At 35.5% G+C, this 17,217-nt stretch overlaps 2 protein-coding genes across 2 annotated transcripts in view; both read left to right on the plus strand.

The window, feature by feature from the left end:
- LOC149798401 (receptor-type tyrosine-protein phosphatase alpha-like) overlaps positions 1-17,217 on the plus strand; it is a 611,129-nt gene that overhangs the window by 508,544 nt on the left and 85,368 nt on the right. The window lies entirely within an intron of this gene.
- Positions 2,142-17,217, plus strand: part of LOC149798404 (uncharacterized) — a 63,211-nt gene continuing 48,135 nt past the window's right edge. Inside the window, exon 1 of the mRNA XM_089960182.1 lies at positions 2,142-2,852. Coding sequence (XP_089816308.1) covers positions 2,795-2,852 — 58 coding nt within the window. The 5' untranslated portion in view covers positions 2,142-2,794. The remainder of the gene's footprint in view (positions 2,853-17,217) is intronic.

Below are 17,217 nucleotides of genomic sequence, written 5' to 3' on the forward strand. Positions count from 1 at the left end.
ATGAGTACAGGTATGAATGCAAGTAGATAGCTAAATAGGTAGGTGGGTAGTTATGTATGTGTACATGACTGCATGTCCTCTTCGACCACAAATGTATGAAACATTATCGTGTGTAACTAGGTACGTGCATAGTTTTATATATATATATATATATATATATATATATATATATATATATATATATATATATATATATATATATATGTGTGTGTGTGTGTGTGTGTGTGTGTGTGTGTGTGTGTGTGTGTGTGTGTGTCAAGTGTCCGATTTCCAATGCAAATTTAAATCAAATGTTTCATTTTGGAAACAACCTAAATCAGTATCAAAGTATGCATGCATGTATATATGGTGTAAGATGTATGTGGATATGAGACTAAAATAAGAGGTAGGGATCTCTTACCAGATTCAACAATTTACCAGTTTCAAAAAGATATTTAACGGCCGAGCTAGGTCCTGATAATACGATCTTGGAGTATCGCACCAGGGATGAGTATGCTTCTTATCAGCTGACTAAGGAGAGGAGAATGGAGTAAACTCGAACTCTTGATTTCTTTTCAACCATAACACAAGATTATTCATTTATTAAAAAACAGCGAATAAAGTCAGTTCATAACCATGATAGTCTTGTCGTTTTTGTACTAAGCCAAAATACTATCATTGTTTGAAGGTACAGTATGGTATATGATAATTTTCATGCGAGGTCAGGGTACACATTACCACTATATTATTAGTTTATTATATTATTTCTTCTGATGAATGAAAATTATATTAGAGTTACCATATGTGGATTTAGTTGCAATAAAATTTACTACAGAAGACAACTATGACTTGATTGTAATACGTGAATATAAAATCTGCAAGGAAAATGCTTGCTTGACTTCACACTTCAACTATAGCGTAATACTTATTTGAAGTGAATTGGTATAGATGAAAGTAAATTGGCTGTCAAGTCGGTGAGGAAAACAGTCACAATGACTTAGGCAACTAATACATTATACAATAGAAACATAACTTACATGTTTTAAATTGCTAGAATAATCAAGTATTGTTGAATTAAATTTAGAATGTCAAGTCGGTGAGGAAAGCATACACAATGACTTAGACATCTAGTAAATTATAAAATAGACACATAACTTGTTTTATTGCTTGCTAAAATAATCAAGTATTGTTGAGTTGAATTTAGAATGTAAAGTCGGTGAGGAAAACATTCACAATGACTTAGACACTTTATTTCCTAAAGCTTTGTTGGACTTATACTTTAAGAAAAGGAACTATATATTTGTAATGTAAAGAAACTTCTCTGCATGTCATTAGCTTCATAAAACTAATTAAATAAAGAAAATAAATAAAGAAATGAATAAAAGTATTGGTCTGTGAGGACAACACTCACTTCACCATATAAATGAATTTAAAATAAAAAATGATAAAACAATATCTAGTTTGCTTATTAGAATAAATTAGAAATGACTAGAATGTATATAATTTGGAAGAGAGAAAGGGATTAAAAATAAAAAATAAAAAAATTTACTTAAATAAAAATTGATTAGTACTTAAATAAACTTCACAAAAATGTACTGTCCAAAATATTGCCTAAAGTTACATAACTCTATAATAAACCAAACAAAACAAAATAAAAATTAAAAAAATAAAACTCACAATAACTGTGATGTGTCGAGTTTGATGGCTGCTAGCTGACTGAACTCTCTCAAACAGCCCACAAAGCCTTATATACTCCTCACAAAACCCACAAAACCCACAACCAACAAAGACCACAAAACCCACAAAACCCACAACGCCCACAAAACCCACAACGCCCACAAAACCCACAGTTCTAGCAAAACCCACAAAACCCACAATTTTTGTTGGAATATTCAAACCAGCATGTCCTAGTATTGCATGTGTATATTTAGTTAATTTTCACAATGATTATTTATCGAAATTACCAGCTGGATATTTTACACATTGCTACATTGCGATTAAATTGCCCTAAGAAGAAAAAAGAGAAAAAAAAAAACAGTTTTGTATTTCGCGGCACATACCGTGTTGGTCTGTCACTCATAGCAATGGTTCGGAAACCGTGTTATGCACTATATTACCGAGGCAGACCGCATGACAGGGTAGTCAACATGATTATTTACCAAAGAAAGAAAGAAGAGTAAAAACAAACTTAAATGCGATGACGTACACAAATGAAACATCAGGGACTATAAACACATTGAGGATGTACTGTAAAGTCTTAAGTGGTTAACTATAAATAGTCATTAATCGAATTATCAAGGATGCCAACCTCCGGCATGATACTCCCTAGTTTCGCTGTCACATAAACATGTAGACTATACCAGCTAACTATTAATCGACAAGTAAACAAACAAAGGATCCTAGAAAATAGTAATGTCAACTCATTTGAGCAATTCACTACTAATGCACTGATTTATAATTGTGTTTTAAATCTAGACCGAATTGGGCGGCTTGTATGAATAGTGTTTACCGTATACACGCATGCATACCTCACTCCCTAAATGCAGGTTATTACAATATTATTGAATCAACTTCTTGATTATAACGTGCGTAATGTACATACTAGACGAGACTGCACTATGTAGACGGATTACATAGGATAGGACAGTGAAACAAATACTATACTTAACAGCAAGATCAACATTTTTATTTCCTAGTTGGGTGAGGACAAGGATCTGGTGCACGCGTATAGCTGTTGTCGCTATCGATACAAGGTTGATTTAAATGCCTAAACGGAAAGGGTGAATCTACATGGACAAGTATATCGTGAACCAGAATGACTACAATCCTTCTATTTCACGTCGTAATGTTTGCCTTTATTTATCAAGGACAAGGTAAGTTTACATATACATTTAAAGTCATAAATGACTCGATTCCGTGTGCCTTCTATCATAATGCAGTACTCTGCTTAATCGCAGTTAAGTCTTTACTGTATATAAAAATAGTAATGGTATAATGGACGATAAGATCTGAACTGTAATATAGTCAAATGATGAAAATGAATTGATTGATCTTCCTTCATCGAATATTGTTACATTTTCAACTTTAAACATAAATTAAGCCTCCGTTTGTTGGGAGCTGACTGGAGGTGATGAATATTTCTGTCGTACTGGTCAAGTGTGTGTGTGTTTGTGTGTGTTTGTGTGTGTGTGTGTATTTGTGTGCGGGTGTGTGAGAGAGAGTGAGAGAATGGTCGAGATCTGGATTTTTAACGTAGCTTGAAAAAATATTCAGACATATCACAACGATGTCTGCAGTGTGGCAGTTGATAGTGATGTCTACCACTGGGGCATTACGTCGCAGACATGTAGCATGATGTCCCACCCAGTCATATTTTACCCTGATACCGGGCCGACCAGTCCTAACTCTTAACATCTTAATGATGAGAGCTTAGCGAGGCAGCTGCTATTACCGTTTTTATAAGTCTTTAGTATAGCTCAGTCGGGATTCGACCCCGTGACGTCCCGCATCTAGGAGGACTCTGTAACCTCATGGGCCACAGGAGCGGCCGTCGTGCTCGCGTATCTGAATATATTACTTGCTGATGGTTCAATATCTTATTGTTCAATGCGTATTGATTTAACAAGTATGTACATTCATTCATATTAGCAGGTAAATCTTATGGCCATCTTCTTTAAATACATTCACACACTCGACAGCGGTAACTACGTTTGTCAGGCTGATCACACAAAAGCAGCTGACATTATGACCATTGTAGGTAAAAGATACAGATTTACGAATGGACCAAACCAACAATGTTTAGCTTCAATAGATAATCTAGTGTGTATGAGTGGGGTATCCAGGACAGCTTTACTTTCAAAATCGAATTATTTGGGTAAATTTCACGGTTTCTGTTAATTGGAATTATTGATGACTCACATGTCAAGCTCTAGTATTTTCATGTTTTAATGCCATCAAGTAATTAAAAACTCATGCTACGTTATTGATTGTATAAATTTCCTCTTTTCGATTCTTACATTTCCATGTGCCTATTCCCTACATCAACCCAGCCTTACTTTACACTCAGGCAAAGTTACAGAGTAAATCATCAATAATTGATTAACAAATGCTTGAACACAAAGATATATTTGTCAGTTTTTGGAAGTAGGTATTAAGCATTATTCTATTAAGTTTTACACACTTTGTAATATCAGCTCATCCATCCATGTAAGAAGTGCAAACAAAGAGAAGTAAATTGATAATGCCACTAAGCCACTTACAAGATGCAGCCTCTTCTCTCAACAACATATACATATACGGGCATCGTCATACAGTGATGAACCGGAATATCCCTGTATTGGTATCTCCAACAGTTACGTGTTGGAATATATTAGATCACAGAAAGTTGTATGCAATATACAGGAACAATTTGAATGAAGAAACACAAACTGTTAAAGAGTATAAAAGAAATAAATGTTTCATTTTCATTTGTTTATTTATATTTTTGTAAGAATGCAATAATTTGGAAAGAACCTAGTATGTCGAAAAATCCGAACTGCATGAGATTGTTCATATTTGTCTGTGTAATTCAGTTCAAGCCCAAAATGCAAGTATTGATACAAATTATACAAACCTCAAAATCCGAATATTTACCAGCGCAATGACCGCTGTTATAGATCATAACTATACATACAATATGTCTAGTCTTCAAAATGATTAGAGTGTACGAAGAGTCGCCATTCTTCCTGCACAAAACTTAGACCACTTCACAGTATTACATGGGTTGTCTCAGTAGTTGCGAGACTAATAGTTAAGTACATGTCATAGTTATATGTTTAGCGATCAGAATGCCCCGTGCTGCCTAACAGGAATATCATGTGTCATCATTGTCATGTTGTTGCCTATAAAATCAACGTGGTGCAGTCCTATAAAACCAAGCTGTTGCTAATTATTAATTTTCAAATATATTAAACAGCTGATATTGTTTAGGTAAATTGTGTGTATTACTGAATTAATAGCTTATATGCATAACTATTGCGAATTAATGCCGCTAATAGCTAATATTAAGCGTGATGTAGAATGTATGTGTGTGTATGATTAGGACTTTTAAGGTAGCTTTATCAATTTTTCAGTCTTATCGCTACGATGTCTGCAGTGTGGCAGTTTATAATGATGTCTAACACTGGGGCATCATGCCGCAGACATGTAGCATGATGTCCCACCCAGTCATATTACCCTGACACAGGGCGAGCAGTGCTAACAGTAACCTCTTAATGCTGAGCGCCTCGCAATATAGCTGTTAGCAACATTTTTGTAAGTCTTTGGTATGACTTGACCGGGGTTCGAACACACGACCTCCCACTTCCGAGGCGGACGCTCTAACCACTAGGCCACCGGAGCGGTCGTGGTGTAGAATGAGGGAATGGAGGTAAATGTGACTTCAACTCCTTATTACGTTCTCGACAAATGGCAAGGTTATCGACGAATGAATTATTTCGCAGATGCACGCACGATATTTCAGATTCGATGTCAGGTACGTGGCATATGAGGGGCAGTTCACGATTTTCTCGACTGACATATCTTTTATAACTATTTTGGTACATTTTATCACAACAAAAGCTGAAAGAAGACAAAATCTCAAATGAAACAAATAAGGCTCAAGGAGAAATTTTAGTTATATAGCATACAGGTAAATGAAACACTAGCAAGGGCTAGTTGGGAGCGATATACACACATACTAAAGGATGTAATAACTTTATGCTAAGGCACTAAATGCTTTTGACCGAAATACTTTGGGGTAAAAGTGGATAGAAATGTTCCTCTAGAGTAAATATACCTACCAACCTTTACAAAATAAAAAGCCTATATTCAGTACATTGATAAACTTGTTGTCAGAATCAAGGTCATCATAAAGGAATTTGCGATAGCATCCACATACCAATGCTTGTACCGTATCGATCCTGTCAATACATGTACCGCCGTATATTGCCAGTGAACCAGATATTATATCATTGAGGCAATATACAGCTTAAACATGTAATCAACAGTCATTACTCCATGGGATCCATCTTACAAAATATACCAACGACCCCAGGAGTTTCCATCATCAAACAGTCCTACTCTCATTAACCTCTTCCGATAATGCATTAAAAGTACAGTTTTGGTCATGTAAGTGTAGAAAAATATGCATAGAATCTAACGAATAATTTTCATATGTTTCAGTTACAGTTGAATGCGTGTATCACATTTTGATATTTTAAAATTATTTCGAAAGAGAATTTATTTCAGGGTTTGTGTCTCTTAATAGCTGACAAAAGTGGCCCGTATGCTGTCTAGGTACAGGCGATCATGGGCCGACTGAATTGTTATTCATGGACACACCCCTGTTCGACTTATCTAGCTTTGTTTAAAGGTTTTGAAAACATTTGTTCCATATTTTAATAATTCATACAAAATCACTATGGAGAAATTACCAACATATATTTACGTGGATCAAACATCACAAGGGCAAGATGTGATCCACTGCAGCCCGAAATGTACAGGTCAAGACGTGCATGGAATTGTAGTGCTGACCTTCGGCTTAGAAAGTACATGCTTGTTTTGATTATACTGGTTAATCTCATCCATGTGTATGGATTTTAATTCAGTTTTACAAAATCTGCATTAATCTTAAACTTTTTTATTTACACACAAACATACTCAACCGTATCCAGCTGTTATGAATCTTAGAAGTATTCACTTTTTGATTGCTTTCATCTCTTTGTACCTACCGTATTTGTAAATGAAAAAAATATACACTTAATGGATGTATTCAGAGTAAGTTATTACTTTGGTCATTACATCGTCAGTGGTATATGGCTTCCTAATTGCAGAAACTATCTATTTGTCATGCTTATACGTACCGTTGCAGGTCAACCTTATCTTCAAGGCTTTGAATTAAAGTTCATTAAAGTTGCATTAAACATAATAAAAACAATGAAAACATTACACCGGTAAACATAATTTTGCTAATATTCGATTAAAACAGTCTCAAAAAAAGTTTATTCTAGTCTCGGTGCCAAACTCAATTTTGATTTTGTCAGTATTTTGCAATCTGAAATTGGTAATGCTATTTGGCGTCCGGGACAAAGATGTGTAGAGGAAAAAGGTATATATTTGGGTAGTAATGATATAAATAGGTTTTATAACAGCCTTGATAATAAACTTGTGTACGGTTTGGAATAGGTTTATATTTGTATGGTTGAGTATTGCGACATGTTTCACTTGGGTATGTATTGTGAAACGTGTCCCCAGGAAAGAATTGCGTCAAAAAGTGGTACTATCGTCTAGAGATGTATATGAGTAGAGAAGTTAACAATTATTTATATTCATATCTTTATTATGTTTAGTATTTTATTTTCATTCTATACAAGTATTTAATATTATGTTCAGATTTACTTTGAGATTAATCTTTTATTTAAGTTATGCATTGGAATTATGAAGGGATCATATGACTGTTTGGACTAAATAATATTTTGGGGTTATTGTGAATTAATTCTAAGACTGTTTGGAACAATGCCATTCGGATACATTAGAATGTTGGTATGTCAACCCGTGTGGACTTAATTTTGTCAGCCAGGAGAGGAAATATATCCCTTATCCACTCGTAGAAAGCAAATTTTCTTTGCATTTTATGCTCTAAACATCTTGGCTACCAAGGTTTGCTGGATAATAGACAGATTGTGTAGATTGTTTAGATGATAGCGCGCCATGCGGCGGCTTACCATTTATGTTCTGTTTCATTTTGAGATCATTCACACATAAAAAATAAACTGTTTCATAATTATGATTCCCGATTCAAATAAAATAACACATTGATAACAAATTAATGCGCGCCTTATTGGATTTTAACTCAGCCATGTAAGCAGCGAAGATTAACTTCTAATTTCATGATGATCTTGTGATCGACCCAGCCGTTACATTATTCATTGTACTTCTCTCCAGAGAATTATCAAAACAGTGTTACTTGTAAAATCAAGTAATTAAATCCAAGCATAGAAACTAAAATTGTTTTTACCCGTAAGATAGACGCTTTGGCACATTTTTTTAAAATCGATTTTATTATAGATTATAACAAACAAAATCTATATACAATGTTTTACTATTTACTTAACAATCAGAACTAAAATCCACATTTTGAATAATTGTAATAAATAGTTCTGTTTAAATCTACTTTTGTGTGAAGAGACTTGTTCATCTTGTGGTCCAATCTTCGTGCCCTTTTTATTACGTTTTTCCAAATACATTTCAGTCAGAATGGGCTGATCTTAATGTATGACTGTATTCAAAAAGAAAACCATGTACAACCTCAAGCGTGGTGCCGGCGACTTGGTGCTTACCCCGTCTGACTAACAACGAAACGACCCGGAGCTTATACTCTTTATATCCTTAATTTTTCTATTTTCCATTTTAATTTGCAATAAATACAATGTCTACAAATTAAAGGTTCTGGTAGAGAAGATAGAATATTTACTAGGGGTTTTATAAGCGCTATACATTTTTTTCATTGTGGGTAAATATATATGAATGTCACCAACAAAATATTGAAGAGACTAAAAAGCAAGGATAAATTATCATCGCGTCAGGTAGCACGACCAACCCTTCACAACCGAAGCATTGAGGTGCTCTTTACATCCCCGAATTGTTTTATTTCAAATTTTTTAAATATTGTTTAGTACAATTTAGTCATAGGATTAAAAAACACCAATACTCATATTTTTATACAGAATAAGTTCTTAAGTTATGTCACACTGTTCTATCCTTAGAAACAGTGACCGATAAAGTTGTCACCCTTAATGCCATATAATTGCTCACACAGCCCACTAAATATCTCCTAAATGTAGGCTTTACAGCTAGAATTGATATCTTCAACTTGTATCGATATAAATTATAATTCAGTACACCCACGTAGTAATGAGTTTCAGACACAAATGTATCTGAGAAAGCCTTTAAGTAGTTTATTCAGACGATAGTTAACACATGTGCCGCAAGTCACCTTGGCCTTTCGTCATTTATCAGGCCCGTGTCTAATAAACAAAATGTCTGGGTTTGATTGGATGTTTGTGATGGCAGCAGAACATTATACTTTGTATGGCATTTGCTTTCTTCAAAATAGACTTCAAATGCCAACAGAAACTCTACATGATAGAATTAAAACTATTTTACAGGATAATACTAATCTAAGTTGTTATGTAAACAATAAATGAAACAGAAAAGGTGAATCAGGAAGATACTGGTCCCAAGAATTTATTTTCTAAAGAGATGCTTGAAACTAACAAAAGAAAATAACTCGTAACTAAGGGCAAATTACTATCCAGTGCGAAGGAAGATCTGCAAATGAAATGTAACCTCTTCCTCGAGAGTTTAGTCGTTTATTTTATTTATTATTCCCTAGAAGGTAGGCTTTATTTATTAAATATGGCATACTACGGCTGTAAAGAGTACCGAAAAGGTCATGAAACGTCTGTGATTAATAACATGCATTAACTAGGTATAGTATTTAAGGGGTCTACACTACGAACCTACAAGTCCAGTTCCTTTCACAAACATTACTCAGTTGTGAAGAGATCTAAAACTACACTCTTAGACATGATACAATAATAATAGCGATGAATGGACAACCGATCAAATATCGATATATCTTACAGATTACACAAACAAGGAAGACTTCAATTCAAATATAAAAGGATTTATGTGATACAAATTATAGTGTCACAACTCTAAACTAAGTAACAGACAGAACAAAACCCAACATGTTTTCTAAAATTTAAGTAATAATGTAATACTTTAAGTTATTAAATGAAAATTTATTCGAACTTACAGTCTTTTATTTTTCAAAACCAAACTTATCCCGAAACATTCTACACTGTCACGTTATAAGTAAGGAACAATCTCCAGATTGCAGCATGTATATGCTAGACCTGAGGCTAATTATTCGCTTCATAAATGTTGCGAGTGTCAGCTTTGCGAACAATGAGTGTCAAGGTGATGTATACACAGCTGGCCGGCCGGTTTATGTTAAGAGAGTGTAAGCCGACATCAAAATGACGGGTGGGAAGCCAGTTGTATATACCATGGCCATATGAACTTGTTATTGGCGCCTTATTTGGCTGCGTGCGATTCACAGGTAAGTGGCATGACTTTTCGGTGTTAGGCTCAAAGGAACATCAAGTGTGGGTCGTAAATCTATCCTTGACCGACTGCCGTGGAGTGAGCAATGTCTGCTAATTATGTAGACCATGGGTGAATCGACATCCACTCGGAACTGAGCAAGGCGTGGCCACCATTCGAATCGCAAGTTTAAATCTAGTGTCTTGAAACTAAACGTCAGTATTCGCTAAACCATCTTGCGGGAATTACATAAGGAAGTTATAAGCTACTCCGACGTCATTCGAAATTGACAGGAAACAGTGAAATATGTACCAACAAAAGAATCAGTAAAGAAAAAATAAAAGCCGTTCGAGATGCAAAAGAAGGATTTGCAGAAGCAACTCAGGAATTATTTAAACCAGTAACTGAAACCACAGAAAAAAAGTTCTTTTAGGTGATATAAAAGATGTTGATGTCAGAAAACATGGTATCCTTCCTGTATTGAAACAAATTGAAGAACAAACCCGACCACAACCTGCTGCTGCACCTGGTGCACCTGCTGCTGCTGTACCTGTTATACATCCACCTAGAGCTAAAAGACCTGCATTTGGTAAAATTAAATTAGGATATAAACCCAAAGCTGCTGGGTATCAAAAAATAGGTGATGGAACAATATTACTCGACCCAAGACAACAACAACAGGTAAATCTTTTGTTGGATAGATTTAATGATGAAGGTAAACAAATGATTAAAGATTTACCTTGGGGGAGTGATGAAGCTGTAGCTAGAACTGCTGCTTTTGCGTATCGTTCTTTTCCAGATAGAGATAACTATTTAGAATAGGGAGGAAAGGTTATTAGAATTCGAAACGAGTGGGGATCATTAATATATAAAATAATACGAAATATTCCACGTCACTACGGAGATGATCCTGTTTATCCACATTTTATGGAGAATATGATAGGCGAAACACGTAACATGATTCAAGAAATAGAAGAAGAACGACTAGATGAAGAGGAACTGAGAGAACAAAGACAACTAAAAAGAGAACAAGACGAACTAGAGAGAAGACAGAAAATAGAATTATCTCAACGTGATGTAACACCGTCAACTTCTCGAGTGTATCCTGTTCCAATATATCATGTAGATAAAGATACTCAACAACAATCACAAATAGAATCCGAGAGTATATTTAACTCAAATGCCATTCGTGATATTCGAAGTAGTGAAGGTAAAGCGTATGAAATTGCAACTCATGGACAAAAAAATAGTATGTTTTACATGAAGAACCTTGAACATGTAACGGCGTTCGAGTGGCGTAGGCAGGTATATTCTATACTTAGTAATAAAAAACTTGATGATATTGATCTTGGTAGTTCAGGTTTTCGAAATTTTATGTCCGAGGTAAATAATCGTATACGAGAAAGTGTATTGAAAATGCCACGACCAAAACCACCAGGTCCTTCATCTGTTAAAAGTGGTCTATCTACTAGTGCTTTACCTCCTTCTACTGGTTCTTTATTATGGAGCAGTTATACGGGGCCAACCTTAGATGTTTATAAGAAGTTACTTACTGATGAAGCTATTCAAAGAATTCAAGGAAATGAAATAGGTGCACTTGCAGCTACAGCTAGTTACAACTTAAGAGATACATATATCAAACCGGAATATCGTAATGAACCAATAAACCGAGATACTTGGGCATTAATAATATATTCTGTATATAAAAATAAGGACACCGATCATCTTGATCCAGGATTTATAAACTTTCATGAAAAAAGTATTAAAAAATTCAAAGGAGGACCTCCTCCTACCGGTAGTGGATGTAATTCTACCTGTCCCGATAGCGTCGTTAATGATGTATCTCGATTGGAGGTTCTTATTGGGGGGAAACGAGCCGGAAATAACTCGCACGAAATAGTTAATGAAGCAACCGATATCTGTCGAAGATTATTTCAAGGAAAAGTTATTGATGTACACATTTATCGTGATCTTATTGATGAACTTGTAGAGGATTATCACAGCGATTAAATAATTATATTATAAATAAAATGATCATACACAAGGGTCATCAGAGACCGATACAAGTTCGTGTTGTGAACTCAAGGTTACCTGTATATAAATTCAAATACGGATCTGGATTAGGTGAACTATTCCCTCGAATAGCACCTAAAATTGGCCCTTTAGCTAAGCAGCTATCGATGAAAGCTATAGGGGTTGTTCGCGATAAAGTCATAGGTTCAGTTGGTGATGCTACTTGTAAAGCATACGACGCCATTAAGGATAGAATATTAAGATTAATAAGACGAAAAAAGCCCGTTAAACTACCTGTTACTGCTGAGATACCAGGTGATGTTGGTAAAATAATAAATAATGCAGCCAGCCAAAAATTAGCGTCATTGGCGTTAGAACAACCATCAGTGATAGAACAACCATCAGCGGAATTAGTTCAAGATATACCAGTACGACCACGTCGAGTTAATACTAGTGCATATGGAGGTGGTCTTCGTTTTAGAAGATAAATAATTTATTATAATAATGTTTTCATCAGCATCTAACGACGCCTTTAACCTGGAGGAACCAATAGGAAGAGAGATCAGTACAAGATTACCAGTATTATTCGTATGAAGCAAGAGAACCAAATGCTGTGGGCAGAATAGAATTACAAGTGCACGATACTACCAGATACCTTTTGCCGTGTGAGGCATTTATCGAGGTGGTTGGTCGTATTGAAAGAGTTACTCCTGCTGTTGGTGGTATTGTGAATTTTGTTGGTGATAATTTCAAACTCGGATTCGTCAATAACGGTATTATGGCATTATTTAAAAGTGCCTCTTACATGATCGACGGAAAAGATATCGAATCAATTAGCGATAACGTTGATGTTGCTACAACAATTATAGGTCTAGCAAGATACTCAGGTGATTTTATCAGATCAGCTGGTCCTAGTATGATGTTTGCGAAGGATCATACTAACGCTGCTGATCACAAACGATATGAACTAAGACAACCAGTGGATCGTGGTGCTCCAGCAGCTCTTGTTGCTAATTTTCAAGATATTATTGTGGGAGATAGTGAGGATTATAATCTAGGATTTGCTATTCGCAAAAGTGCATTAGAGGGTGATGAAAAAAGATTTTCATGTGTAATTCCGTTATCACATATTTTTTGGATTTTGTAGAGATTTTAGAAAAATTATTTTTGGAGCTAAACACACTATTGTATTTTATCGAAAATCTGACAGCAACGACGCTATCTGGAGAGAAGCGGGTGCTGGTGCAGGTGATAACGCTAAAGTTATATTAACTAAACTATCTTTGTGGATGCCATCAATGACGCCAGCACTACTCGAGGAAGAAAAATTAATTTCTTTCATGGAACACGGTGGTAAATCAATATTATCTTGGTTGACAACTATCACTGATGTTTCTTCTCCTACAGAGGTAATTTTACCTGGCATATAGCATCACAACAAGGTGTATCTGCACCACGACATATCTTTATTGCTCTTCAAAATGTTCTTCGGTTAAATAATCAGGAATATAGCCACATGATATTTGATGATCTTGGAGTTAGTGATGTATCACTAAGGATAAACGGACATCAAGAACCAACTGAGAATATTCAATTAGATTATGAAAATAACTCAGTAGCACGTGGGTATCACAGATTGTGGAGTTATTTAGGACGAGATCAAAATATTGATACCGGATTACAAATATCACAGTTAGATTTTAAAAATTTATATCCCATCTATCACTTTTCATTGGAACATATGGATCTGATAAAACAATCTGTTGTTGATATACACTTTAAGGCCAGAGTGGGTAATCCACTAAACGTCAACTATAGAGCAATTGCTGTTATACTCAGTGATAGGACCATGATTCTCGAAGGTATTAGTGGTAGAATGAGAATTATTGATGCTCCTGTAGAGAAATTGTGATTTAAATCAATCAATAAATTTATAAATGCCGTATGAACACGTTAGTGTGACTCTGACTTCGGGTCAGATAAAAAAGCTACAATCAAAGTTAACAAAAAAATGTGGGACAAAATTGACGTTAAAACACGATCAGATTCAGGGTGGTCCAAATAAACTGTCCATAACAAAATCGCAACAAAAACATTTCAATAAAGCTAAATCATCTAATACCGGAACACAGATCACGTTATCTCCGGCAGCTATAAAAGATATGATTAAGGTAGGTGGATTTATCTCACTATTAGCTGCAATACCAGGATTACTAGCTGCTGCTGCACCAGCTATTTCAAAAGCTGTAGGATTAGGTGCTGCAAAAGCAGCTGCTGGAGCAGCTACTGGTTGGGCTGCGAAAAAAATTACTGGTGGACAATATAACAAAAAAAAGTTCGAGGACTTTGTCTGGGGAGACATCGACGCGGTGGAGGACCTTACCTGGGAAGGCAGCATCAGGGACTAGGTCTTCGTTTAGCATAACGCCGATGTCGAATTACGATCTAATTAATGCTGCTAAAAAACGAAAAATAAAATTTTTCAGAGGCGTATTTATGCGAGACCAATTACCAGCTCGTCCAAATAAATATGAAACAGGAATTATAAATCTCGATAACAGCACAGGACCGGGTACTCATTGGGTAGCGTACGCTGTAAATCCGCGTGAAATTATTTATGCTGACTCATACGGATTAGCCCCACCTCCAGAATTTTTAGATTATTTGGCTCAGTTAAAAAATGTTCCAACGTGGTATTCTACGCTGCCAATACAAACACTAACTGATCCTCCGATATGTGGTGATGAGGAAATCAATATTCTTACTGCGATATCTAGGTCAACGAAACCGTATCATAAAACAGTTCACGAATATACATCAAATAAATTAAATCAAAAATAATAGTATAATGTCCGACATTTGCGGGAGGTCCTCGTTGGCAAGAACAGTAAGAAAAATACTAGAAAAAGAAAAAATTGGTGCTGTCGATCTATCTAGGTACATGACGCGAGACGATATTAATGATATTTTATCACTAGCAGGAGTAGAACCTGATGAGGTTGCTGTTTTTCAGGATCAGCACGGAAAACTAATATCTAGTAACGTAAAAATAGGTGATATAATCAAACGAAACGAATATGACACTCACGTTGTTGATTTTAACACCATTAAAGAAGATATTAAAAAACTGAATGATTTGATAGATAAAAAAACTAACTTGATAAGACACGACGCGGATATAGCCGAAATTAATATTGACATCTCTGAGATTAACGAAAAACTTAATATTGACATTCCTGAGATTAACGGAAAACTTAATAATCTCAGAAGATCTATATAAATGTTCTACGAAGCTAGTGCACGAGTTGAACAATTCACCAGGATGATATTTTTACCAAATATGAAACTGCCTATGCCGAATAATCTAATATCTGTTGTTGCATCAGGAGTACACAATTGGTCACCACCACAACCACCATCACCATCACCACCAACAACATTAGGTATAAAGTACAGAGCACCTGTTACAGGTGCGTATAAAATAAATATCTTTTCATCAGAGAAATTTAGAATTAATTGCGAAAAATATAAAGGTAGGCACGGTTCAGATAAATATCTTAGTACGTTAAATATTCTGTTTAATAAAGATGTTGAAGAAACTTTTAGATTTGAACCACTTGGAGCTATCGAAAAGGATAAAAAATACGAACCAATAATAGTAATACCCATATGGTGGTTAATAGAATTTCTCGCTGAAATGCCTCTATCATTTAGTTTTTGATCGATAAATATAATGGAATACAGATATGATCAGGCCCGTGCATGGCAGATGTCGCTGAAGAGAATCATCGACGTCTATCAGGTAAAAATAAAAAAATACCAACGCAGATTAGTTATTATTGATGTTACTGTTTATTCTGTCTCAGCAATAGGAACTGGTGTTGGAATAATCCTATCTGCGTTAACGATGACCGCTCCTGTTGTTATCACGGTAATTGTGTATACAACCACTACGCTAGCTGGTATATTTGGCATTATAACCAAAAAGATATCTTCGTGTACTAACACAAAATTAATCGCGTATAAAGATAAATTAAATACGGCATCAGCAGCGTACTCTAAATTATCTTTGTTGTTGTCGGAGAGTCTTATATCTGATGTAGAGTTCGCGCTGATATCTAAGATTTACAATCAAGCCATTAAAGATATTAATATAAATAATAACCGAAATACTGCAGCAGATTGCGACGAACACGACGGTGATAAAAGCAACTATGATATCAGCTAGTTCAACTAAGCCAGAATTCAGTATCATTTTTCCTACTCCCATTTCTATTAGCGAGATAGCATTAGCTCAATTGCGTGTCTATCACAGCTGGCCAAATATCAGATCAAAAACATTTAATGGTCTACAGTCAAATAATTCTCTTGTTTTTGCTTATAAAAATAAACCTGATAATACTCCGGACTGGAATGTAGTTGGATTACCAATAGGTAGTTATGAGATCGATCAGTTTAATGATGAGCTGATATACAGAATAAACAATATAACAAGAAAAGATCCCGGAATAAAGATAACTGTACACGAACCAACACTAAAATCGGGACCCCGAGTGGCCGAGTGGTCTAAAGCGCTCTCCGTTACGGATCACTGCCATCTCACCTCTGTCTGCATGGGTTCGAGTCTCGGACTCGGCTAATGTGGATATGTGAGAAAGCTTGCCAGTAGCTTCTCGAGGGTCGGTGGTTCTTTCCGGGGATTTCCCGGGTTCTTCCTCCACCATTAATACTGGCCGCCATGTATAGCCTATCGTGTGCTGAAAAATGGCGTTAAACCCTACAACAACAACAACAACAACAACAACTAAAATCAGTTGCTGAAGTGAGTTTTGATTATCAGGTAGATATATTTATGCGAGTTCAATAAGAACCATACTAGGTTGGCCAGTAATCAAACCACCAGAACAACCAGGACCACCAGAACCTAAGAGAGAGCATTTTGATGTTAATCCAAAGCGTCTTGAAAATGCTATTTATACTACGCAACGAACAGAGGATTTGTTACCAATAAAGTGGCGGAATCATGGTTTATTATCAGGAGAAGGGATGATATGTTGTGGACAATAAAAGCTAGAAGGGGGGGGGTAGTGATGCTCA

The sequence above is a fragment of the Sinohyriopsis cumingii genome, chromosome 6, assembly GCF_028554795.1.
Source record: "Sinohyriopsis cumingii isolate HCF-2022 chromosome 6, ASM2855479v2, whole genome shotgun sequence".
Classification (NCBI taxonomy): Eukaryota; Metazoa; Mollusca; class Bivalvia; order Unionida; family Unionidae; genus Sinohyriopsis; species Sinohyriopsis cumingii.